The sequence below is a fragment of the Lolium perenne genome, chromosome 4 (assembly GCF_019359855.2).
Source record: "Lolium perenne isolate Kyuss_39 chromosome 4, Kyuss_2.0, whole genome shotgun sequence".
Classification (NCBI taxonomy): domain Eukaryota; kingdom Viridiplantae; phylum Streptophyta; class Magnoliopsida; order Poales; family Poaceae; genus Lolium; species Lolium perenne.
The window spans coordinates 73537522-73562682 of record NC_067247.2 but is presented as its reverse complement, the minus strand read 5'-3'; the positions used below and the strand labels follow the sequence as shown (position 1 = coordinate 73562682).

The following is a 25161-nucleotide window of genomic DNA, read 5'->3' as shown; positions in this document are numbered from 1 at the left end:
GCAGGAGGAATAGAGTACTTTAATAACATCACTAGAGTAGCACATAGATGAATAGTGATACAAAACTCATATGAATCTCAATCATGTAAGGCAGCTCATGAGATCAGTGTATTGAAGCACATAGGAGAGAGATTAACCACATAGCTACCGGTACAGCCCTTAGCCTCGATGGAGAACTACTCCCTCCTCATGGGAGACAGCAGCGGTGATGAAGATGGCGGTGGTGTCGATGGAGATGCCTTCCGGGGGCACTTCCCCGTCCCGGTGGCGTGCCGGAACAGAGACTCATGTCCCCCAGATCTTGGCTTCGCGATGGCGGCGGCTCTGGAAGGTTTCTCGTACCGTGGCTTTTCCGTCTCAAAGATTTAGGTCAGGGACCTTTAAATAGGCGAAGAGGCGGAGTCGGAAGGTCGACGAGGCGGCGACACAGTAGGGGGGCGCGGCCCACCCCCTGGCCGCGCCAGGGTGGCGTGTGGGCCCCCCAGGGCTCCCCTCTGGTGGCTCTCGGGTGTTCTGGAAGCTTCGTGGGATTTTAAGATCTTGGGCGTTGATTTCATCCAATTCCGAGAATATTTCCTTACTAGGATTTCTGAAACCAAAAACAGCAGAAAACAGGAACTGGCACTTCGGCATCTCGTCAATAGGTTAGTTCCGGAAAACGCATAAAAACATCATAAAGTGTGAACAAAACATGTAGGTATTGTCATAAAAGCATGGAACATAAGAAATTATCGATACGTCGGAGACGTATCACTTGGTTGAATGGAAAATCTCATGCTCAACCTTCTCAACTCCATCGCCTCCCATGTTGACACCATTTGATGGCGCTATGGTGTTGTTGAGAGCTAGGCTCGAATCAACGTCACTCTTGCCTTGGCCTTCTCGTGCTCCATCTTGAAGTGTGGTCTTCATAGTCGTCATCTTGTCCATTTCCTTGCACCATTCTTTGAACACGATGGTATCTTGAACTGTCTTGTTGGCGAATTGGGCATCCAATTGGGCGAACTAGAGCTTTTGGGATTGAGGTGTGTTGCACTCCCATGCCATGTGCTTGTTGGATGTGCACACATCACACCTGGAGATTGGGGCATTCCCAAAGATGATTATTGTCTTGTGTGCAACGAAAGCATTGGGAGCTACGTGGTCTTGGAGGACGAACCATTGTCATGTTGGCATAAAGATGGGTAGATTGTCCTTCATCTTGAAGTGTAGACTCCATGGTCTTCATCTTGGGGCTTGAGCTTCTTGTAGGCGCCCTTGTGGTGGTGGCGGTAGGAAAGGGAAGCATCATGAGATGTGAATCCTCTTTCTTTGCACTTGGCACCATCTTGCTTGTTGGTGTAGCGCCTTGTCTTGCACCATTGGAGATATTCTCATATGTAGGAGGTCTTGGAGATGCCCTTGTGGTGGTGGCGGTAGGAGAGGGAAGCACCATAAGATGTGGTTCCTCTTTCTTTGCACTTGGCACCATCTTGCTTGTTGGTGTAGCGCCTTGTCTCGCACCATTGGAGATCTTCTCATGTGTAGGCGGTCTTGGATATGCCATTGTGGTGGTGGCGCTAGGCTTTGTAGACACCATATGGTTGGTGTTGTTGATCTTTGTAGCCTTGGCCGCTTCATGTCAAGGCTCTCGTCTTCTTGCATCATCACCATGTCTTGGGGGTGTCGTCGAAGATCCTTGGGATTAGTTGGTCGATGGCGAACATGAGGTGACTTGTGTCGGCGATGATCATGTGATGACGCATGTCGATGGTGGTCATGATGTGGTGATGGTCGACGACGATCATGAGGTCACGTGTGTCGATGACGATCCTCGGCATGCCTATATGATGGTTCATGTAGCTTGGCACTTTGCTTGTGGCGCATTCTTAAGCTCGGAGGAGAGTGTCGATGGCGATCATGATGGTGGCGCTCTTGATGTTCCATATGATGAGCTCGATGTAGATGATCATGTGCATAAGCACTCTCATGGTTTCGCCGTCTTGAAGATCCTCTATCTTCATATGTAGTTCCATTGGCCAAGATGGGGAACTTGTAGGCACCGGTCTTGTTCAAGGTGGAGTCGAAGCTAGGTTCCACCATGGTGTCGATGTCATGCTCGAGGTAGTGCTCGGTGCGGTGCTCCATCATGGTGTCGTAGTCGTAGTCGAGGTAGTGCTCCACCATGTCGTCGTAGTCGTAGTCGTGTTCGAGGTGGTGCTCCACCCTGTCGTCGTAGTCGTAGTCGTGGTCGAGGTGGTGCTCCACCATGTCGTCGATGTTGTAGTCGAGCTCGGAGTGGTGGTCCACCATGTTGTCCATGCTTGGCGAGTCATGGTCGGTGTAGAGATGTTCGATGTCGGTCACGTCGCCAAAGCTTGCGGAGCCATAGTCGGTGTCGGGCTCCACATGGTCCTCCATATCCGCGGTGCTTGCGGAGCTATCACCCTCATCGTACTCCATGTCGTACTCCGTAGGCTCATCCTCACTATACATGTTAGTCTCTAGGATTGAGTATATATGGTGGAAGGAGAACTACCAAAATGTCAAAACTAGCAAAAAAATCGAGAAAATGGTTCAAGTTAGAGAATAACCGATATGTACGCACACACACACTCAAAGCACACGCAAAAGGCTAAGAACTCTATATGGTGGTAGGTGAGGAAGTGGATAGCAAACGAAAAGAACCAAAGAAAATGTCTATTGTCAATGTGGGTAAGATCCAAAGTCAAATGTCAAAAGCGATGATCTATGTCAAGGAAACACGGAAACACACACAAGGAAGAACAATGGGGTTAGCGCGACCAAGAAAGTGAGCAAGTAACAAAATGGTCCTAACGGAGACTATAAGCTCGTTGTCACGCCAACACAAGAGAGACCGTAGCTTGGTTGCATATGAGAGAAGCAACTAGATTTGCACAAATGTCACTCTTCTCTTTTCTCTCTTAGTGCGTACACGCTTTGCACTCCTTTGTATTGGTGGACACACACTCTTTTTCTATTTCCTTTTTCTTTTTCTCTTTTTTATATGCTTAGAAGCTTTATTTTTCTCTATGTATATGTCACACCTTTTCTTCTTTTGTGTATCTTTCTCACCGAGCTTGCTTCGGAGCTTTGCTCAACACAGCGCACATACACACCCTCTCACGGTCGTGACACTTGTGCAATGCTTCGCAACACTCGGAAACCACTCTCAATAGGATAGGTACGCAAAGGAAGAAAGGGGCTACAAGGGGTGGGGCAAGTTATACCTATCGATGTTAGGCGGTGTCAAGCACACTAACTTGCGATGATCGAAGGGGTGTCGATGATGGTGTCGAAGTTGCACCAGAATCCGGGTGCCAAAGGTGTCGTCGCGGTGTTGGTGTAGGCGTGAAAGCGGATTAAACAACCAATGCACTCCACAAGGAAATCCGAACACAAAAGTCAATGCCCAAAAAGTTGGGTCAAAACGAGCGATCGAAGTGGTCAAAATTTGATCAAACGGCTCCGAAAAGTTGACAAAAGTTGGGTCAAAGTTGGGGTCAAAAGTTGGTGAAAATTGGGGTCAAAAAGTGGTCCGGGCGGAAGTTCCGGCCTACTTCCGGCCAAGTTCCGGAAATGTGCGATTTGGGTCCAGGGGCTACTGCAACGAAAAATGCCGTTTCCGGAAGTTGGGCGGAAGTTCCGCTGGACCGAAAGTTCCGGTGGTTACGGCCGGAAGTTCCGGAGGTTGGGACCGGAAGTTCCGGTGGTTGGGACCGGAAGTTCCGTAAATGCCAGGATTTCTGGATCTGGATCTGAATCTGGGCGAAGAACAGCACGAACTCGGGGGCGGAAAACTGAGAAGAAAATCGTCGATTTCGAGAGGAATAGGTGGAATTGGCCGGTCAAAATTGGAGGGATGATAGATCAACACCAAAGACAATAGATCTATGGACCAAAACCACAAAAAAATGCAACAAATCCTGAGATCCAAATTAGAGCTATTTTTGGGGCAATTTTTGGGCGAAATTGGTGAAATTGGAGGGTGAAATCCGTGGCAACCTTTGCTCTGATACCATATGATACGGGCTGAGCCCGTGTGGGTTGCCCGATCTCACGAATTGACCCGGGTGAGTGTGATTGCGGAGGGGGATTCGCGGGGAAGTGGATGAACGCGAAGAACACGATACAAACACACGCACACAACACAAATCGGTTATCCTCATTGGCCCGAACCACCAACTCGATAGAGGTTGCGAGAAAAGACCTTCCGGTAGAAGTCCCGCAAAGAGATCGACGAATCGAACCCGAGAGATCTAGAAGGGTGAAAAGACCGGAAGGTTGATACAAGTGCAAGCAAAAGACCAAATGGTAGAAGTGCAAGCAAAAGACCAACAATCAGTAGAAGTCACCAAAGAGATCAAAAGGATTCGATACGGAGGGATACAATAGATGGTTAATCTAAGGTGAGGGTTTCCCAAATCCACTAGGGGATAATAGAGGCATAAGCCAATTCATCTAAACATCATCTCTCCGTCATGAAGGTGGGGGTAGGTGCCTATTTATAGGTAAGGGGCGAAGGGGTAAGTTACAAGCCAAAGGGGGATGAGATCTGGCTAAGGTTCGACAGGGCGGAAGTTACGGCTCCTGGGGGCGGAAGTTCCGGCCATCAGGGGCGGAAGTTCCGGCCGCAGCTCTTCTGTGCTGGCATCTTCCGTCTTGACAGCATCTGGGCGGAAGTTCCGGTGATGTTGGGCGGAAGTTCCGGCCTGGAGCGTCCATCGCTTCTTCCTCCTTCTCTTCCATGCTTCCGTGACATCAGCCTTGCGTCCTCGGGTCTCCATGGCATCCTCTCTTTCCTCCGTACTTGTCGTCGAGTTCCTAGCATCAAGGTATGACGGAGTATGAAGTAATATATCATTCCACATAGGCGATTGTAGGCACGCATAAAGGAGAAGATTCACCTTTGCGTGTCGTCTTGGCGATGAAGCATATGATGCGGTCAAGACCAAAGGTCGGGCTGCATCACTATCTCCCCATGCATGGAACCCACAGTTCATGACATGATGCAGTAAAATGAGCACAATCAGGGCAAATATTTGGTGTAAATTCTGTAAATTATGCTACAGTAAATAAATATTTGTCCATTTGCTCAAACTAGAATTACGCAGACATGATCATGTAAATTATGCAACATTAAATTAATATATGTCCATGTACTCAATCTACAATTACATAGATAGAATTACACAGTAAAATGAGCTATGGTTGAGCACATACTATGTCAGGAACATACCATGAGCACATACTATGTCCGCTGAAAATATATTTAGCTATGGTTGAGGCATAAAGAAAATGGTTGATCAACTGCAAAGAACAACACTCACATTTTCAATTGACCACAGATAGAATCGACGTCCCGTGTTCGTCCCTTCAAAAGCCATACATTTCACAGGCTCAAGGTTGTGGATGCCACAACGTTCGTCATATCCCTCCGCTTTTCCGCGAAATGTCGGATCTTCAATGGTGTCAGGAGCATACTGAGTGTCATTGAAGTCCTATTGAGCAAGAAATGACCATGAATTCGAAGTAAATCGACTAATCGATAAAAATTCCCAAATCGGAAATCCTAGAATTTCAAATCGAACACTTACAGGAAGCCTCTCTGAGCTCGTCGACCCGTCGTGCTAGCTCGGCATCGCGTCCCTCGCCGCGGGTCGCATGAACGACGACACGTCTCCAGGCGGCAGCGCTGCTCCAGTGCAGCAACGGCGACGAGCAAGAGCTCACTAGCTAGGGAGGAGAGTGAAGTGGTCAATGCCACACGGGATGGATAGGTACCTCCATAACGAACGACCCAGCGGTGGGCCCCACTGCGCCGTTAACGGCCGTCGTCGGCGCTCCGACTGAACCGTCTAACTGGTGCCACGTCAGCCTGTCACTAGGCCCGGCATGTCAGTTTCCTGATTAAAATCTGATCGGGCGTGAATCAGTGCTTCTTTCAACGGCTTAACCGTAGAGTGGTGGTTTTTTGAAACTTCTGCCTCATATGTGGTGGTTTTTTGTAATTTTCTCATGTGTCCTGGACATCGATTGTAAAACAGTGGTCCTGAGGGTGGGAGTGGATCCGGCAGCGTTGCTCCATTGTGGAGGAAGCCTGATACTAGTTCAAAAATAGTGCTCCTGAGGGTGACGGGGAGAATGGTGACAAGGAGGTGACAAGACGGCTCAAGTTGACAGCAAAGGGGAAGAAGGGGGATGGAACGCAAAAGATGGGTGATGGTAAGGGTAATGTGGAGGGAGCATCTAAGGTCTGTCCGAAAAAACACCTATGTCTAAATGAGAAGGAGAGCGTTATACCGGAGAGCTCAAGGAGGTTTAGGGACGGTGATGGTGAAAGAAGGGAAACATAAACAACTGAGATGATCCCAAACAAGGCGCATGGGGAAGGAAGAAGAGGTGCTTACTGGCACGAGGGTGGTGAACGAGATGCAGGACAACACAAACTAGGGACCGAGCGAGAGTGCAGGTGATACCAAGGGTGGGAGGAACGGGAGAAAGTATAAGAAGGTGGCAAGATTGGAGAAGGGTGGAGAAAGCATGAGTGGCTTGGGAAAAGAGAAGAAGAGGTGCGGATATGACATGGATATGTGGACGTGAAGAACAAAACAAAGAGGGCAAAGCTTGAGAGGATTCCCCAGTGACAAATTATGTTGTTTGACGCGGGCTCTCGGAACAGCTCCTCATGACCCAATGAGATTTTCGGCTTGGAACGACGGGGGGGGGGGGGGGGGGGGGGGGGGGGAATCAGGATGCAAATGGGCACGAATTCCACGGAGTCCGTGTGTCCTCTTCCCCTCATCGGTAACCATCCAAGGCTTCTAACCAAAACGCTTCCCACCAATGCTCTCAGCGACTTGCAATCTTTTGTTTTGTTTTTTTTGTTTTTGTCACTCAGCGACTTGCAATTTAATAATTAAAAATCCTAGGTATTTCTGTCAATTCGCATTTGACATCCCAGATTGAAAGTTAAGATGATTAAATATCCTAGGTATTTATATCAGTTAGCATTTGAAATCCCAGAACCCGGATTGAAAATATGAATATCTCACGGTTTTTCAGTAATACGAAGCTAGTAGCAAACATCGTAACAGCAAGCCATATAAGCAAGCTATCAAACTGCAGACGTTTGCTCCAGTACAACCCCCTCCCTCTAAATTCAGAGCAAACTCAAACACAAGGACGGTTGAGATCGTTTGATACCCCTTCGTCATTAAAACAAAACAGATATACGAAGCCCTGTAAAACCCGTATGGCCCAACTAAATTATACGTGTGTTGTAATGTACGTAGAACATCATATACGATGTTGTCGCTCATCGATGGCGGCTTTTCCGGGCGATGGCGTTCATGGCCGGTGGGCCAGAGGGCTCGGCAACACGACGTTGTGCCGGCCATGAGGCACAACGAGAGATGTTGTTCGGCAAGATCGGCGGCACGGCGGCGTGTAGGAGCGGCAACGGGAAGCCGGCCTGTCTGCCCATGGTGGCCGGCCTGTCCGGGCAAGGAGTTGCCGACCTGGCCGGTTGTGACCGCCGGCTTGTTCAACTGTGATTTTATGCCGCAGCATGTAGCATGAAAGATTCAAGTTCTCGAAGCTGGGTGCTCAATATTGTTTGGCTAGTTGAAAAATAATTCACTTAGGAAAGTCACAACCTTGAGTTGTATAGGCCGGCGATTAACATATGGGATTCACTTAGGAAAACCATTGTTATATACACTTGTTATGTATTAACATATGATGATTTTGTTGGTGTGTCTGATGCATGCCGGACAGGCCAGCGAATGGTACCGGACATGTCTGGCTATGTACCTGCCATAGCCTGTGAGCTGCGACATTGAAACCTACCATTGTTGGGCGAGGTTGCAGAGAATGATGGAGGAGCTCGGGGGCGTGTGGGGGCGGGAGGAGCTCGTGGGCATGTGGGGGTGGAATGAGCTCGGGGGCGCGGGGTAGGAGAAGCTCGGGGCGACGTCGTCCACGGGGCTACAACAAGGTCGAGCTAGGACTCACGTTGTCTGGCGGCGGAGCAGCACATGGCCGGCGTCAAGGTGAGGATCAGCAGCGGTGGCTCGTTGAGGACGTACGTGTATCAGACTGTGGAGATCGTGATCGACAGCTCTCGGTATACAATACCGAGTTTGGATATGGGCTTAGAAGCCCAAACTGAGTTTGGGGAGGGGTTGTACCGGAGCAAGGCTCCAAACTGCATTAGTGAATACCAATTAAGCAGTGTGCGCGTGCGCACAGACGATATTCCCGCGGCCACGCCGAGCAGCAAGAGTGCGTGGTATGCCGGTACGCGCGGAGGTAGTGGTGGAGTGCACGCCGGAGCTTCCCGGAAGTAGCCAGAGCGACTGTGTCCGTGCAATGGGCTCGCAGGCGGCGCCACACGGGCGAAACAGCGATCGCGGAAGATGGCCTGGGCTTTTCGGGCTGCTGCGGAATTACTGTGGGCCTTTAGCAATCCATCTTTGTTGACTCGATGATGCAATACTGTTTGTTTTCTGCAAGAAAAATGTCATTGTATACAAAGTAGCTAGCCCCTCCGCATGTGTACAGGAGGCTATAGACTAACAAGAGCAAGAAATCAGTATGTTGACCGTTTGCTGATCTCAACAGACAGGTGAACTAGTTAATGCGGCTTATATTACGGCTAATGCAACGGACGCCACGGGTGTCCATTTGCATCCTGACATATAGATATAGCGGACCAGTCTTCAAAGTTTGAAGAGCAATTGTGAAAGTTCAATCCAGGCACCAGAAATTCAGAATGCATATAGGACGCTCGAGCTAGCACTTTGTACATAAAATTCTCTACTATATATGCCTCACTCCAGTCCATAACAGTACGACTGCTTTCAGAACCACAGTTGTTGTCGAGGGGCATTTGCTAGAAACAACATGGGTTTGAGATGCTACAGAACGCACAAGTAACTCTATATAAATAAATGGTTGAACTTTTATGTTTCCACTGTTCCAATCCTGTACATCTCGACCATTGCGCCTGATGACTTCAAGCAAAAACATGTATGCCATCGGTAACAGCCCCGCACGGAACCGACAGAAGTTGCAGGTATATATATACTACTACAAAACGGTTGACAGACTGCAAAGTCACAATGAGAATATTTGCAGACATATATTCATCTAGCGATATAGCTTCAGCGAACAAGAGAATATTCGCAGTTATCCAAGGGCCAGCTGACTATGTTTTATCGTGTGACCATACATGTGTACAGGAGGCTATAGACTAAAAGTATGTTGACGGTTTGCTGATCTCAACATTACAAAGTCCTGCAGGGGTCTGGCTGAGCATATGCAAGCACCATCTCACAAGCTGCTTCATGTTGATACTAGGCCTGTGGAGAAAGGAAACAAGAAAATCGATAAGATACGGTGTGAAATGAGTAACAGAAGGCAAGAAAGTAAGAAACTTACAAGGTGCTAGTCGGCAATTGATGGTAGTCTGCATACGCTCCCAGCGCAAAGATCACATCTACCCCCTGAAACCGAACGACCGAGGCAGCTTGATTGCCCCTCCAGAGGGGGAAACAATCGCTCACAGCCTGTAATTTCCACAAATCTGTAGTAAGTAATTTCTAATGAAAGCTGGCTAAAAGGAACTGTCACTGCACAGCAGGCAAAGGATTGGGGATTCAGTGGTGTAATGTTAAGAGGTTGTGTTACATGAAGACATTGATAGAAATATGGGGGAAGTTCCCAGCAGGCAACAACGGATCAAGCAAATGACACACCTTAGCATCACTTGCGGTGATGGGCCTGATGTAGAGAATTGGGGTGATGGGCCTGATGTAGAGAATTGGGAACCTCGAACTGTTTGGAGTGGTACAGAATGGGTTGCAACTGTGGAGCATCTCTTCAAGAGGACCAGAGAGGTTAACGTCCAAATCTTGGCCGTGCTCAGCAGCAAACTCCTGAACAAAAAATTGGCGCAAATCATGAGCATTTGATAAAAACAGCAGGCAGAACAGAAACATGGGCCATATTGAAAATAAAATCAAAGATATTGTGAAAGCCACGAATCTGCAGTAAGTAATATTGAAGGATAGATTATACCCTGCAGGAAACTTCTTCCTCCGGACTAGAGTTCCTACTTTTCACAATAAGCTTGGTACTGGCCATGTACCAAGGGACAGCCCCAGGATCACTAGAACACACAATACACCAAATATTAGATAAAACATATCAGAAATGAATATACAACATGTGCAGATTATTCTATACCTTTCCTCGAAGAAATTGACCTCCTTTTTACCAAAGGAAAGAATACCGGGGTTACGGCTTTCGCTTTTCACTTCAAAGTCACATTTGGAATCACTAAACATACAACTCTGCATACCAGTATATGTAAGCAGTGGTCACAAAATTTCGATTAGCATGCAGCATTTTTTTCAGGGAAGATATGCAATCTATTCATATAAGGAAATAAGGGAAACTTGCACCACATGTTAGGATACTTACCAATTGATCTGTGATTGTGGGGTCATTGATAGCAACAAGTTCAACATCTTCACTGTCCAAAGCAACTCTTGCAAGAGCCCTCCCTATGTCACTGTAACCTGAGAAAAGAAAATTATCATATGTCTCTCATAGGTCTCAGCTAATCACAATAAGTATATGATCTAAGTTCTAGAAGCTTACCATTTATTGCTACTTTAATCTTCTTTTGGATCGCTGCAACATTGGAATCAGAATGAAATGGAGATGAGGGGGATATGTATCAGAGTCATATATGATGCTAGTAATGCTATTGAATTATCAGTTCGATGCTTACCCTCAATTTGTTTCTGCTTGCGTTTTCTCTGGGGCCCCTTGCCCTATAAGTCAAAATTAGGAAATTGAATCAACTGGAATGGTATGCTTCAATAACAATTTTTTTGACAAAGATCTGTTGTAAAATCAGACTCGGAGCATGAATGCACTAAGACTATGAGCTATCTGAGTACATTGTACGGCAATTCAATAATCGGTGTCACGGTTAGCATAATTGGGAAACACTTCCAGGATACACAAGAAGCAACTTCACTATCTAGTTATTTGTACAATCGTAACAAAATAGACAGGCATCCAAATCATAGTACATGACACCAGATTTAACACCCCTAAACATACAAGTCCAACACTGGCAAAGTTCCTGGTCAAGCATGGTACGTTCCAGTGTCACTACTCACAAGTTCTCCTTGATACCAGTGAAATTTGAACCTTTGAAGTAGATATATACTAGACATAGCAACCTACATACCACCAATTCATAATACAACACATGCAGGAAATAAGAACTAAAAAACTGTCTCACCAGATGGCTGATGGCAATATTAGCTGGAGGTCCTTGGGCTGGCCGGACAAATACTGAACAGTGAGGGTGAGGCAGACATCTTGGTCCTTGAGGCACTGCCACAAAGAGATGCAATGTCATTTTTCTTGCAGAAAACAAACAAACAGATAAATAAAACACAATAAATGAAGAAAGGAGACTCACCATGCTGATCTAGCACATGAATGCATATTCTATTTTCCAAGGCTGTTACATCAGGCGGTGTTTGGTGATCTCCAAAGTATATGACAGTTCCTTCCCAAGTAATCAAGCCAGACCTTAGCATAATTCTGTCACCTATGCATGCAGAATAAGGAGGCACACTGGTTGGCTCAAGGTGTACAACACTAAGAGTGGGCTGCTTCTCTACTGTCAGGATGGTCGCCTCAAATGTGTGGGGCTCTGACTCGGAGAAACGGACTGCCATCCCCTCGATGGTCGATGAGAAGGGTGGAGTTGGGACGTCCATATCACTGCAACAGCGGCAAGACCGTACTACATAAAAGCAAAAGAAGGAAATAATGTAATTCAGAAGTTCTTAGGTAGGTCCCACCAAAAAAAAGTTCTTAGGTAGGTTGCAATGATTTGAAGTTTACTGTGATTATCTAAATGAATTTAACTTTTGCCGTGTCAACAATATTGTGAGTTTACAAGTCCTACTTCGCTGGAGACATTCAAAAAATGTGATCTTCAACAATTATGACTAGTATCTACAGTGCTGTTGCACTTGACCAAAAGAACCTGGGAACTGATAATCTCATGTCTTACAATGTTTTCTTTTCTAATCAGGCCAGATAGATTACTAGATGAAATAGTAAAAGGTTAGATGAACATTTCACCTTACTAGGCAGCCTAGACACTTACAGTATGCATGACAAATCAGGTAAATAAGCCCTATTGGTTAGAATATCTCACTTACAAGTCGCTCTGGTATTTCATGCACAATCATAATTCAGTAATAATAAAGTGGCATTGGCAACATTAACACATGTTGTCCTGACAAACCTAGCTGCTGCAGCAAGATTCCATGAACTTGCCTCCTAATTGACATTGTAAGTTGGACTAGTTTTTTTACTGGCAAAACAAAGATTCAGCAAGATCAGAACCAAGAAGATCATATGTTTGTAGCATCGCCCAGTGCAGGCCATCAGAAGGCTGCAGTGGACCTTTTTGTCCTGTCAAACCAAACTTGCACAGCAGCAAGAAACATAGAACAGAAATACACTTGCAGTATGTTCAGTAATAATAATTCAGACAGTGGCATTGGTAACACAAACATATTTTGTCCTGAAAACCTAGCTGCTGCAGCAAGATTCCATGAACTTGCCTCCTAATTGACATTCTAAGTTGGACTAGTTTTTTTTCAATGGCAAAACAAAGATTAAGCAAGATCAGAACCAAGAACGTCATATGCTTGTAGCATCTTGGCTCAGTGCAGCCATCAGAAGGCTGCAGTGGACCTTTTAGTCCTGCCAAACCAAACTTGCGCAGCAACAAGAAACACAGAACAGAAAGACACTTACAGTATGTTCAGTAATAATAATTCAGACAGTGGCATTGGCAACGTTAACATATTTTGTCTCTGAAAAACCTAGCTGCTGCAGCAGCAAGATTCCATGAACTTGAATCCTAATTGACATTCTCAGTACAGCCATCGGAAGCCTACTTGCAGCAAGATTCAGCAAGAACAGAACCAAGAAATAAGCATGTAGCATCGCGCAGTACAGCAATCAGAAGCCTACTTGTAGCATCGCCCAGTACAGCCATCGGAAGCCTACTTGCAGCATCGCCCAGTACAATCAACCAAGCTTGTGCAGCAGCAAGAAACGTAGAACAGAAAGAAGAGGAGAGGCGACATTTGGGGGCGAAAGAAAGATAGCAAGAAACTGACCTGCGTCGTCTCTGACGAGAAGTGAGGCCTGCGTGCTGGCCTCGTCCATGTGGACGGGGCCCTGGAACTTGAGCCCTCCAATGGTCTGAAGGTGTCGAATCCTGTCTGGGTAGAAAGCTCCAGAAACCTCTATCTTGACCAGCGTCGCTTGTTGGGCTTCTTGCCGCTGCAGCTCCAAGAGTATGCCCTGACGCCAGGGTAGAAACAGCTCTACCCGTCTTCCGGCCATCTCCGCCGTGAATGGGGTAGAAGAAGGCGGAGAGCTCGCCGGAGCAGGGCTAGACGTGGAGCAAGACATCGCTGATCGATCGGAAGGAAGAAGAGAGGGGCAGGGGAGAAGGCAAGAAAGTGAGTTCACGGCAAGAAGAGCGGGGGAGGAAGAAGAAATACAGAGCGGGGGGAAAAGAAACCTTTCGTGGGTTGGACCCAACGAGGGGACGGAAAAATTACCTGGGCTTGGGCCGGTTCAGCCCATGAAGGCCCATCATTCTTCGGGCCGCGTCGGGCTCGGGACAGCCCGCCCAACGTGCCGTGCCACGCCGGCACGGATGGCTCGCCGGAGCGCCCAGGCCGCGTCGGCACCTCCAGCCGCCGCAGCGCCGGAGCAAGGCACGCGGCCGCCGAAGGCTCCTCCAGCCGGCCGTGCCGTGCCATCCCGGCGCGGACGCCTCGCCGGAGCCGCTGCTTCCTCCAGCTCCAGCGGCGGCATCACCCCGACCCGGCGCCGCTGCTTCCTCCAGCTCCAGCGGCGGCATCACCCCGACCCGGCGCCGCTGCTTCCGCCAGCTCCAGCGGCGGCATCACCCCGACCCCTTGGGTGAGGGGGAGGAGAGTGCCCTCGCCTGCCTCCTTCCTCCGGCTCCAGTGGATGGGGGGTCGCCGTCTCTTCCCCAGTTCCCCCCGCTACAGGCGGCGGCTGGTCAGCCTGCTGCTTTTGCTGTGCCTTTGGGTGAGGGTTTCGGCTGAAATGCTGATGCTTATGAGTACTGTTTATTACTGAACTAACAGCATCTCTAACAGAGTGCGTAAACAGGCGAACTGAAAAAGACGAGTTTGGTTCACAGATTTCATATTTATGAGTCGAGAAAGAGGTAGCGCGGAACAGATACCGTAAACCAAAACTGTAAAACAGAATCCGCGACAGCAGCTTCCAAACCCGTAAACGCGGAATTTTTCACAGATTCGGCATATCAAACTACCAAATACATAGTTCATAGTTTTACATCAAATCATCACGACACAATCATAGCAAATCGTGCATAGTTTATAGCAAAAAGTGTTGCATCTCCTCACCATCTCCTCTCGCCACCTGCATCAAACGGAGGTAGGACCGTCATCACCATCATCGTCACCACCTTCATGCGTAGCCGATGCACCACCACTTGCCCCTTCATGAGCTAGTCTTCGTCTCTCCATGATCTCCGCCGAGGCCTCCTTCCACCACTCCATTTGTTGCTCATTAATGTCTTGTGTTCATCATCATGATCTTCCTCTCTTCGGCCAATATTTGCTTCATTGATTTGACATTCTTCACATTAATCTTCATCTCCTCTAACTTGATCTTGTTCCTTGCTTTCTCTCGGCTGGCTTCAATCTTTGCAAACTTCACCTCATTCTTCTTCTCGGTAATGACAAGTTTTGCCTCCAAAGTCTTCGTCGCTATCACCTCCTTCAACTTCATCATTTGATCAAATTTGTCCCTCAACAATGATGCCTCCCCCTCAAGCTTCAGCCTCTCTTTGGCCTTCTTGTTTCCCTCGGGCTTGTCATTGTTCCGGCTTTTTTTCTCATCCTCGGTTATTGTCCAACGCAACCATTACACCTTTCTTGGGTGTGGTTTCTTCATCCCTCAATTGCCGCTTGGGGAGGTGTTGGAGCACATCAAAGCAATGTCTTATTGTGACGCTATTGCCCTTGCTGCCAGCCATGTCTATAAACCTAGCATCGGCGATGCGGTCCTACATTTGCAAAACAAAGATGAAACCGTCTATGTGTGCTCACCAAACCAAATACAAATTGTGCAAACACAAAGTAAGCAAATTCACTCACATATTCGTCAACAGTTGCGCCGCTAGGAGGAATCCACTGTACTTGATCCATTGCCGCTGCCCAACGGCTACATGTTGGTTTAATCGCGTCCCAACGACCTTAGAGGGATCGGTACGTGCGATTAACAGGATGGCGAACGCGAGGCATCAGTTTATGGAATTTGTCCTAGAGGACATGCCAGTACCGCTTCTCGGTTTGATCGGTGCCCAAGACTGCATCCATCCCCGCGGCCGCACAAGCTCGGCACAACATTGTGTCTTCTATTTCCATGTAGTTGTGGGCCCTTCTTTTCTTCTTCTTTCCATTGGCCTCGGCATCAACCACACCTTCCTCACCTTCATCTTCTTCCCCTTCGTTCTCTTCTTCCCCTTCTTTCCCTCCATCCTCGTCTTCCTCCCCATCTATGTCCATCCCAGCGTCGAACCGAGCGAGTGGAGCAATGTCAACCTCCTCTAACATCTCCATGTACGAGGCGTTGCCGTTCCTACCAATAATCGGGCTCAATTTCTGCTCACAATTTAAACCGATTTGGAGTTGAAATTTCATTTTTACCTTGTTGACCCGTCGTCGAGCACGTCGTGGGCGTCGTTCGCGTTGGCACCCGCCGGCGGCCATGGGGCTAGGAGCGGGACCGGGCCATCACAGCTCATCGTGGTATTCGACTTCGTCCTCTTCAGCGCCGAAGTCTTCGATTTGGCGCGGGATGTCTTCGGCGCCGTCGTTGGCTTGGCTGCGGTAGCCCCTTTGGCCCGGTTGGGGACAACCGAGACAGCACCGGTGGCTGCAACACCTGCTTGCGGGACCACGTGCGTTGCAGCGCGCCGCCGCTTGAGGAAGCTCGTGGACGCGACCAGGTTCACGATGTCAGCGAGGGTGGCGGGAGCTCCAGCGGCCACGGGATAGGCTGGCAGGGCCTGCGAGCTAGCTCCGGCAGCCGGCGGGGTCGATTCAAGACTCATGCTTGCGAGATCGGGCAACAGCGGCGCAGGGGACGATGAGGGTGCGCATATCGGCGGCGGCGGTGGCAGTTGGGAGGAGGTGAAATGTCTGTCGCGCGCAAACTAGAGGTTTCGCTCGGGTTGTGTTCGGTTCGCTGGTTTGACCCCTACAAATACAAATACAGACCAAGTTCGGGTTTCGGTTTCAGCCCGTTTTCGGTTTTGACTAGTTTACATTCACTGATCTGCGTCGCTTTTTGAACCGAACCACTAAACTAGCAGTTATTATTCGATTTTCGGCTTTTCGAACCGAACCACCAAACTAGCCGTTATTATTCGGTTTTTAGTTATTTACGGGTTCTGTTAGAGATGCTCTAAGGCTCGTACCTGAGCACCGCTGCATTGCGCCATTGGTGCTGGCTGCTGCGCTTCCGGGGCCATTCATATTTGCTCCGTGGTGCTCATTCACCCAGCAAATCGGGAAACCCCATTGTGCATGTACGACATGTACCAATATCAAACAATGCGCTCGTTTCCGAGTCCTCCTGCCGATGAAGCTGTAGAGCTCAGGCGGTGTTACTCTTTCATCTGTTCTTCAGTCCTCTGGTGGAAAAGCATAGGCAAAAGCACATAACTGGGATGTCGTCACCAGAGAACAGAAAACACATTCGAGCACAATCGACGATTTATTCACAAGAACAGATACGCAACCATGCTGTCCCAGTTCACAAGCGTTCATACACCGAAAAGATTTTGCATCTCTAGAACAACAAACATCGGAAAGAAATGAAACTCGGTATCCTGTCTTGAGACATTCCAACACTTTATTCAGTGCCTCTTACTGCTAGATTGAGATGGTCTGCACGCTGGCTATGGAACCAATCGATCCACAGTCGCGGCCATATACACATAACATGAACAAAGCGGGGGAAATCGCACACAAATATAAGTTCAACAACGGCCATTGTCTACAGAAAAACACGGCCTACATTTTGTCATCATCACCCTGATCATTATTAGAGTTCAAAGGGACGCCCAGCGAACGCTGGCCGGACAGGGTCCTAGTATCCTCCCTGGATGTAGGCGTTGAGCCGGTTCAGCTCCTCCTTGTGCTCGTTGACCACCGCGCGGACGATGTCACCGATGGAGACCATCCCCACCATGCCAGTGCCGTCGATCACTGGGATGTGCCTAATACGCTTTTCTGCAAACAGCGATGGGCATGACTGGTTAAGTTCAGTGCTTTACACACACCTCGTATCCAGACAAGAGAACTCATGAGTTACCTGTCATCAGCTGCATTGCTTGTAGCACGCTAGTGTCAGGTTTCGCCGTGATCAGCTTGTTCTGTCAAAATGATGACATGTCAATGCAGTTCAGCGGCAAATGATGATTTGTCAATGGAGTACATGCTTGCAATTGCAACTAGAGGTTCTGTACTAAGTACCTCTTCAGTCATGATATCTCCAACCTTCGTTGACTTGGAGGATCGACCCTGCACAATGATTTTCCGGAGATAATCTGAACAGGCAAGTATCAGAATAAAGTGTTAGTCACATAGGTCAATCTTGCTTACAAGCTAGACATGTTTGCTGTCATGTTCTTTGATCATGTGTATTCGTTTTGTTCTCAGGAGCATCTTCATATATCTTACCAGAGTAGGTACTGATGCTGGTTGATACTATTCGTGGATACTATGCATTAGGACGATGGCTCAACCAGAGTAGGTAATGACCAAGATCTCTGTGACTTTGTGAGTGTCAGAGTGGTGGGCCTGAAGTTGGCAAACCTTAATGGTTCATATGACTTCGTAGAAGTTATGGATTGTTTGTGGTAGCTGGAGGTCCCGAGTCAGAAATTCAGAATTCAACCATTAAGGGAACATTAATAACTGGTTCTGAGCGTTTATAGTTGCTGGAGGTCCAGGATAAGAGTTCGAACATTTAAGGGCACAACAAGAAATGGTTCAGAGCACAAACTTCATTTTTATACCTGAACTCTCCATTGCACCATAGGACAGCCTAAACCAAATTAATGATTTTTTACTGTGAACTCGTGGTAAACTTTGTCACTGCAATTTCAGCATATGAACAATAGCATATATACTTTTTCCCACTTACTTGATGCGGGCATGTGCCACACAATCTGCAGGTTCTTGATGCGTGATACGTTTAAATAAAAATATATTAGGTTTACTCGTCAGTCTTCAGGCTCTTTATTGCCAAGAATTATAATGCATGTAAGAAACGACAAATAAGTGATGTTATCTTCTATCAAGCATTTGCAGCTTTACTGTAGAACAAGACAGGGACATTAACCAAGAAAAATGCATGTCACAAACCAGGTAAAAGTGGAAGTTAGCATTAATGTTTATCTTTTATTCTTTTAGCACATGATTATGTCCTTTTGCATCACAAGGAGTTTAGATAGCAGTTTACCTCTCTCAGTGACGATGCCAGCAATTGATTTATCTTGTCCAGGTTTAACCACCACCAAAGCTCCCACATTGTGTTGAGTCATCTGTTAAAACTATCATCACTCGAAGCCTAAAAAATGCCTATGTAGGGAGTAATATGGCCAGTAAGAAATCATACCGATTTGACAGCATCATAGACAGAATCGTCCGTGGTGCACCAGAGCCACGATCCATCAGCACTCTTCCCTTTAGACTTCAGAATATCAGCAATAGTGCCGCACTCAAATCCACTCTCCTCTATTTGAGCAGATGACACTGACATGAAGCGCGGAAACACAGCAGGCAGCATAGCAGGCTTTGCAACACTGATGTGTTTCAGAACAGCAGATTTAAGCACACTGCCATGTGATCCGATAGCTTGAATTGCGCGTTGCATTTTCTTCTGTCAGATCATACATGGAAAAAATACTTCATTTTAACGAAGGAAATAATTGACTTGTAACTTTCTTTTATATAACAGAACAATTTTTTCAGTTAGACCGGAGATTTTTCAGATAGTATAAAAGTTCAAAATTTGAATAATACAGACGAACCTAGATTCTCGATAGATCCACAAAAATCAACACCAAAATTAACTAGTAAATAATATCAGAAATTGGTTCTTTTGAGTAGATCAACTCTTGTAACAGGTAACGACATTATTGGGGAACAGTAACTGGATAGAATGTGAAAAGGAGGTAAACTAGATACGGAAATACATAGGGCTATGCTCATGACATGTAACTGAGTTGTCGAAAGTAGCAGAAATAGCAGTGGAGGTAACACTAACACGACAAGTTTTTTCCAACATCTGCCATGAGTGAAGGAAGCTAAGTGGCAGTAAAAAAGAAGTGTTCACAAGTTATTTTGCATCACACATTTTGCCTCAAGGGAACTAGAGTCAGATTACATGACTTCAAAAGGTGGGCTTGGCTAAAACTAAGGATGCTGTCAGACAAAGTAAAGACATTAGCTCAATTTTTTCGATGAAGGGCACTTTATACTTAATAGGTTTAACGATTATACCCAGCCATAACCAAGATGCACACAGCCGCAACAAGAGTTCATAACCACATGATAACGATCGTTTGGTGTTGACCAACCACATGATAACGATCGTTTGCCGTGTCAACAATATTGTGAGTTTACAAGTCCTACTTCGCTGGAGACATTCAAAAAATGTGATCTTCAACAATTATGACTAGTATCTACAGTACTGTTGCACTTGACCAAAAAAACCTGGGAACTGATAATCTCATGTCTTACAATGTTTTCTTTTCTAATCAGGCCAGATAGATTACTAGATGAGATAGTAAAAGGTTAGATGAACATTTCACCCTACTAGGCAGCCTAGACACTTACAGTATGCATGACAAATCAGGTAAATAAGCCATATTGGTTAGAATATCTCACTTACAAGTCGCTCTGGCATTTCATGCACAATCATAATTCAGTAATAATAAAGTGGCATTGGCAACATTAACACATGTTGTCCTGACAAACCTAGCTGCTGCAGCAAGATTCCATGAACTTGCCTCCTAATTGACATTGTAAGTTGGACTAGTTTTTTTACTGGCAAAACAAAGATTCAGCAAGATCAGAACCAAGAAGATCATATGTTTGTAGCATCGCCCAGCGCAGGCCATCAGAAGGCTGCCGTGGACCTTTTTGTCCTGTCAAACCAAACTTGCACAGAAGCAAGAAACATAGAACAGAAATACACTTACAGTATGTTCAGTAATAATAATTCAGACAGTGGCATTGGCAACACTAACATATTTTGTCCTGAAAACCTAGCTGCTGCAGCAAGATTCCATGAACTTGCCTCCTAATTGACATTCTAAGTTGGACTAGTTATTTTTCAATGACAAAACAAAGATTAAGCAAGATCAGAACCAAGAACGTCATATGCTTGTAGCATCTTCGCTCAGTGCAGCCATCAGAAGGCTGCAGTGGACCTTTTAGTCCTGCCAAACCAAACTTGCGCAGCAACAAGAAACACAGAACAGAAAGACACTTACAGTATGTTCAGTAATAATAATTCAGACAGTGGCATTGGCAACGTTAACATATTTTGTCTCTGCAAAACCTAGCTGCTGCAGCAAGATTCATGAACTTGAATCCTAATTGACATTCTCAGTTTGTTACTGGCAGAACAAAGATTCAGCAAGAACAGAACCAAGAAATAAGCATGTAGCATCGCCCAGTACAGCCATCGGAAGCCTACTTGCAGCATCGCCCAGTACAATCAACCAAGCTTGTGCCGCAGCAAGAAGCATAGAACAGAAAGAAGAGGAGAGGTGACATTTGGGGGCGAAAGAAAGATAGCAAGAAACTGACCTGCGTCGTCTCTGACGAGAAGTGAGGCCTGCGTGATGGTTTCGTCCGTGTGGACGGGGCCCTGGAACTTGAGCCCTCCAATGGTCTGAAGGTGTCGAATCCTGTCTGGATAGAAAGCTCCAGAAACCTCTATCTGGACCATCGTCGCTTCTTGGGCTTCTTGTCGCTGCAGCTCCAAGATTATGCCCTGACGCCAGGGTAGAAACAGCTCTCCCCGGCTTCCGGCCATCTCCGCCGGGAATGCAGTAGAAGACGGCGGAGAGCTCGCCAGAGCAGGACTAGAAGTGGAACAAGACATTGCTGATCGATCGGAAAGAAGAAGAGAGGGCAGGGAGAAGCCAAGAAAGTGAGTTCACGACAACGAAGAAGAGCGGGGCAAGAAGAAATACAGAGCGGGGGGGAAAGAAACCTTTCGGCCTCATTCGGTGCCAGTGTTTTTGTGTGTTTTGAGGAGTGTTTTGAGGGGTGTTTTGGGTGAAAACACCAATCACCCAAAACACTACAAACCCCCTTTCACTCAAATCACTTGTCAAAACACTTGTTTGGAAGACTGGTTTTACAAACTAGTGTATTCAAATATATTCAACGCAAATGGATAACAAGACAATCTTTTTTGACAGTTTAAACTAAACTTGAACTCCCTCCATCCGTGAGGGTTTAAACAACTGCATATTTACAAAAAAATCCCTCGTCACTTCAAATCTTCTCCATTGGGATCCTTACAATCTGAAATAAAAGATCTCGGTTTGTCTCCTACGCATACGTTCTCCCCGGTTGTCCCTCGCCGTCCGCTGTCCGCCGTCACCGTACGCAGCTCCCTCGCGGAGGGCGGGGCACCTATGCCGCTTGGGCTCCCTGGGATGGTGAGGTGCAAAGGATCAGCCCCCCGTCGCCTCCTCCGCACTTGTCCGCTTGACTCGTACGCGAGGATCTTCACGAGTTCCTCCTCGTGAACACGGACAAGGACGAGTTATACTATGAAGAAGAAATGGATGAAGAAGTGAAGGCCAAAGTATAGATTAGAAAACAAAGAGAATTCTGAAAACCCGACCAACTACAACGACCACTAAACCTGAACTTCTCAAGTTGCCACCTACTAACAGCCAACTAAGAACATATAACAACTATACCAAAACTGAACAGCAAATAGTAAACAGTAGCCTGGTTAGTGTTGAAGACAATGTGCCAGTAAGTCTATACAAATGAAAGTCTCTTAAAAACAAGAGTTAACTAAAACCTAAAAACAGAGTAAAAGAGAGTTAATTGAAGTTTTAACTGAATTTTTTAGACGTTTAATTTTTTGATCGAGTAAAAGAGTATCACGGGATGTCAAACAGGACCATGGTTTTCGAGTCGAACGACTAGTCACGACTAGTCGTCGACTAGTCGACGAGTCGCCCAGCAAAGTCCGACTCAGCCTGTCGACTAGACTCATGGCACGAGTCGATCGAGTCGATGGACTAGTCTAGACTAGTCATGGTAAGTCGCAATTTTTGAGTCGGTCGACCCAAAAAAATTCCTGTCCTTCCCATTTCCCCCCCGCTCGACCCTTTCCTTTTGGCCCGTGAAACCTAGATCGAGACCCCGCTCGACCCTTTCCTTTTGGCGTCCTCTCCCTTGGCCGCCGCCTCTGCAAGAACCTGGCCACGAGCTCCTCCTTCGCCGGCAGCTCCTCCTCCGCCACGAGCTCCTCCTCCACCGGCAGCTCCTCCTCCGCCACGAGCTCCTCCTCCGCCGGCAGCTGCTGCTGGTCTACTCTCGTCGGCTGGTCCTCTCCTCCACGGCTGCTGCAGGTACCAGGTAACAAGCTCCTCCTCTCTGCTTCCCTTTTCCTCTGATCTGCTCCAGTGCTTCCGCATAGGGGTTTAGGGCTCGGTTAGGATAACAACTGATATGATCTGTTCACCATCTCATTCATAGGAAGCAACATGGCCCCTCCAGAGATATCCCAAGTCATTCGGTCAGGTCAAGCTGAAGCTGAAGCTACTGAAGGCTACGATCCATTCTATGATTTTATCCTAAATTATATATTTTTATTAAACATGAGTCTTGCTGAGTCGAGACTACTGTAGACTAGTCTACGAGTCGCTGGCTCAGAACGACTCGCAAACCATGAACAGGACAAACCTGAATTTTCGAATTAACATGCTTGGCACAATACAGTACGTGCCAGTGTATCGATGGGACATATTGTTCTCCTTGTAATTGAGATTAACTTCAGAGAATTTTGAACGATCAAAACAATCAGCTGAAACAAATGCTATTAAACTTGGTTTTGCAATAAATCATATCTAGAATGCATATGTGCACCATGCTACTGTATTCGATGTTTCAAATTAGCAGTATTGTTCCATCTGTAGTTGATACTTACTCTTGGTTCAGATACGCAATACATTAGGTAAAAGTGCATGCACACTGAACTGATGCATACATGTGTAACAACTAACAAGTAATAGTTCACCCGTTCTGGACTACCCGAGTGAGTCCAAGTCTCCACCATCCACATGTCAGGGAAGACCACACACACACAGAATTGCAAGTATTGCTAGAGCATCGCAGCCACAAAATTACTAACTAACAAGATTGGGCAATCAAGAAACTTACTGGAATGAACCAAGAACCCTAAATGTCACATCAAGAACCATAGATCTCACATCATGCGCATCTAGCAATACAAGGAGAGAGGGGGCGGTAAGGTGGGTAGTGCATACTCACAAAGGAATTCAGCTTGGCCGGAGAAGAGGGGCGGCGAGAGGAGCTCCGTGTAGGCGGTGGAAGGAGCTCCGGCGGCAGAAGGATCTCCGGGTCGGCGGCGGAACGAGCTCCGTGTGGGTCGCTTGCTGCGGAACGGCGTCGGCAGCAGCGGCGGCGGATTTAGGCGTCGGCAGCGGCGACGAACGGGAGTCGCGGCGGCGGATTCGGGCGTCGGCAGCGGTGGCGAACAGGAGTCGCTCGCCTTTCGTCGCAGCGAGGAAATCAGGAAAACGCGAGGGGGGTGGGGCGTCTCGATTCCACTCCGGCCCGACCGGTTTCCGGGTGTTTTCTGGGCTCTTACTCGGCCGAAACCGGTCCACCGAACGGCCCACAAGTGTTTTTAAGTATTTTGGAGTGTTTTAATCGGGTCCGGATTGACAGCCCGCCCAACGTGTCGTGCCACGCCGGCACGGATGGCTCGTCGGAGCGCCCGGCCGCGTCGGCACCTCCAGCCGTCGCAGCGCCGGAGCAAGGCACGCGGCCGCCGAAGGCTCCTCCAGCCGGCCGTGTCGTGCCATCCCGGCGCGGACGCCTCGCCGGAGCCGCTGCTTCCTCCAGCTCCAGCGGCGGCATCACCCCGACGCGGCGCCACTGCTTCCTCCAGGTACGCCCGGCACCGCTGCTTCCTCCAGACTCCTTGGGTGAGGGGAGGAGAGTGCCCTCGCCTGCCTCCTTCCTCCGGCTCCAGTGGATGTGGGATAGGTGGGGGCTCGCCGTCTCTTCCCCAGTTCCCCCCGCCCGCTACAAGCGGCGGCTGGTGACATAGGTATCCCCAATGGGCCTACCGAAGATGGTACCCAGGGTTTACTGAAGGCCCACGAGTCGAAGAATATGAAGTTCGGAAGCCCAGTTAATGTTAAGGAAAGTTAGAGTTGTATTAGGAAATATAGAGACTTGTAATTCTACAGGACGGGTTAGAAACCCTCCCGGACTCTGTAACTTGTGTATTATGAATCCCTCGGCTCCGCCTCCTATATAAGGGGGAGACGAGGGACAAAGAGAGGATCGAATCCATTGTCAACATAACCCTAGTTTCTTAATCGTCGAGTACTTTTCGGCTGAAACCTTCGAGATCTACTTGCCCTCTACTTCCAACCAAACCCTAGTCTACAATACGTAGGCATTGACAAGTTAATACCTTGTCAATTGGCGGGACCGTGGGGATTAGAGGAGACAAGGAGCTGATCTCGATGGCACGTTCAAGATCGTCGACTTCGTCGGTAGCAAGCAACGCGATGGATCGAGGTAAACAGATCGAAACTGATCTAGTTGATTTTGTTCCTCACCCGCCCTCCCGTTTGGATGCATATGCGTATCTGGAGGAGCCCATGGAGATGACGTTCGGAAAGTTCCGATTCTGTGTCGAGAAAAAAGGATCGTATCGTCTAAAAGT

The 25161-nt window shown here is 47.6% G+C and overlaps 2 protein-coding genes across 3 annotated transcripts; both read right to left on the bottom strand.

The window, feature by feature from the left end:
• Nucleotides 1-8926: 8926 nt before the first annotated feature.
• LOC127293647 (uncharacterized) lies at nucleotides 8927-21297 on the bottom strand. Of its 2 annotated transcripts, none has more exons than XM_051323290.2 (11): nucleotides 21015-21297; nucleotides 11507-11836; nucleotides 11324-11418; nucleotides 10802-10844; nucleotides 10669-10701; nucleotides 10489-10586; nucleotides 10252-10358; nucleotides 10084-10174; nucleotides 9762-9941; nucleotides 9445-9572; nucleotides 8927-9365 (listed from the first exon to the last, which is right to left on the bottom strand). In XM_051323290.2, the coding sequence occupies exons 1-11, from the start codon at nucleotides 21241-21243 to the stop codon at nucleotides 9257-9259; spliced, it is 1443 nt and encodes a 480-aa protein (XP_051179250.2). In that variant the 5' UTR covers nucleotides 21244-21297; the 3' UTR covers nucleotides 8927-9256. The 2 variants fall into 2 exon arrangements, with proteins under 2 accessions (XP_051179250.2, XP_051179251.1); XM_051323291.2 differs by lacking the exon at nucleotides 21015-21297 and adding an exon at nucleotides 13233-13552.
• LOC127293650 (CBS domain-containing protein CBSX3, mitochondrial-like) lies at nucleotides 17022-23939 on the bottom strand. Its single transcript, XM_051323293.2, has 6 exons — nucleotides 23730-23939; nucleotides 18814-19077; nucleotides 18658-18739; nucleotides 17667-17740; nucleotides 17506-17566; nucleotides 17022-17423 (listed from the first exon to the last, which is right to left on the bottom strand). Exons 2-6 carry the CDS (start codon nucleotides 19069-19071, stop codon nucleotides 17281-17283), a joined length of 618 nt encoding a protein of 205 aa, XP_051179253.1. The 5' UTR covers nucleotides 19072-19077; nucleotides 23730-23939; the 3' UTR covers nucleotides 17022-17280.
• Between the last annotated feature and the right edge of the window lie 1222 nt (nucleotides 23940-25161).

Bases quoted from the DNA above. Each gene is read 5' to 3' on its own strand.
- LOC127293647 (XM_051323291.2), bottom strand. From the start codon at position 13,530: ATGTCTTGCTCCACGTCTAGCCCTGCTCCGGCGAGCTCTCCGCCTTCT. The intron at 10,845-11,323 runs GTGAGACAGTTT...TTTGACTTATAG, and splicing joins ATATTGCCATCAGCCATCTG to GGCAAGGGGCCCCAGAGAAA. The intron at 9,573-9,761 runs GTGTGTCATTTG...TGGAAATTACAG, and splicing joins TCACCGCAAGTGATGCTAAG to GCTGTGAGCGATTGTTTCCC.
- LOC127293650 (XM_051323293.2), bottom strand. From the start codon at position 19,071: ATGCAACGCGCAATTCAAGCTATCGGATCACATGGCAGTGTGCTTAAA. The intron at 18,740-18,813 runs GTATGATTTCTT...TAGTTTTAACAG, and splicing joins TCTATGATGCTGTCAAATCG to ATGACTCAACACAATGTGGG. The intron at 17,424-17,505 runs GTAACTCATGAG...CGCTGTTTGCAG, and splicing joins AGCAATGCAGCTGATGACAG to AAAAGCGTATTAGGCACATC.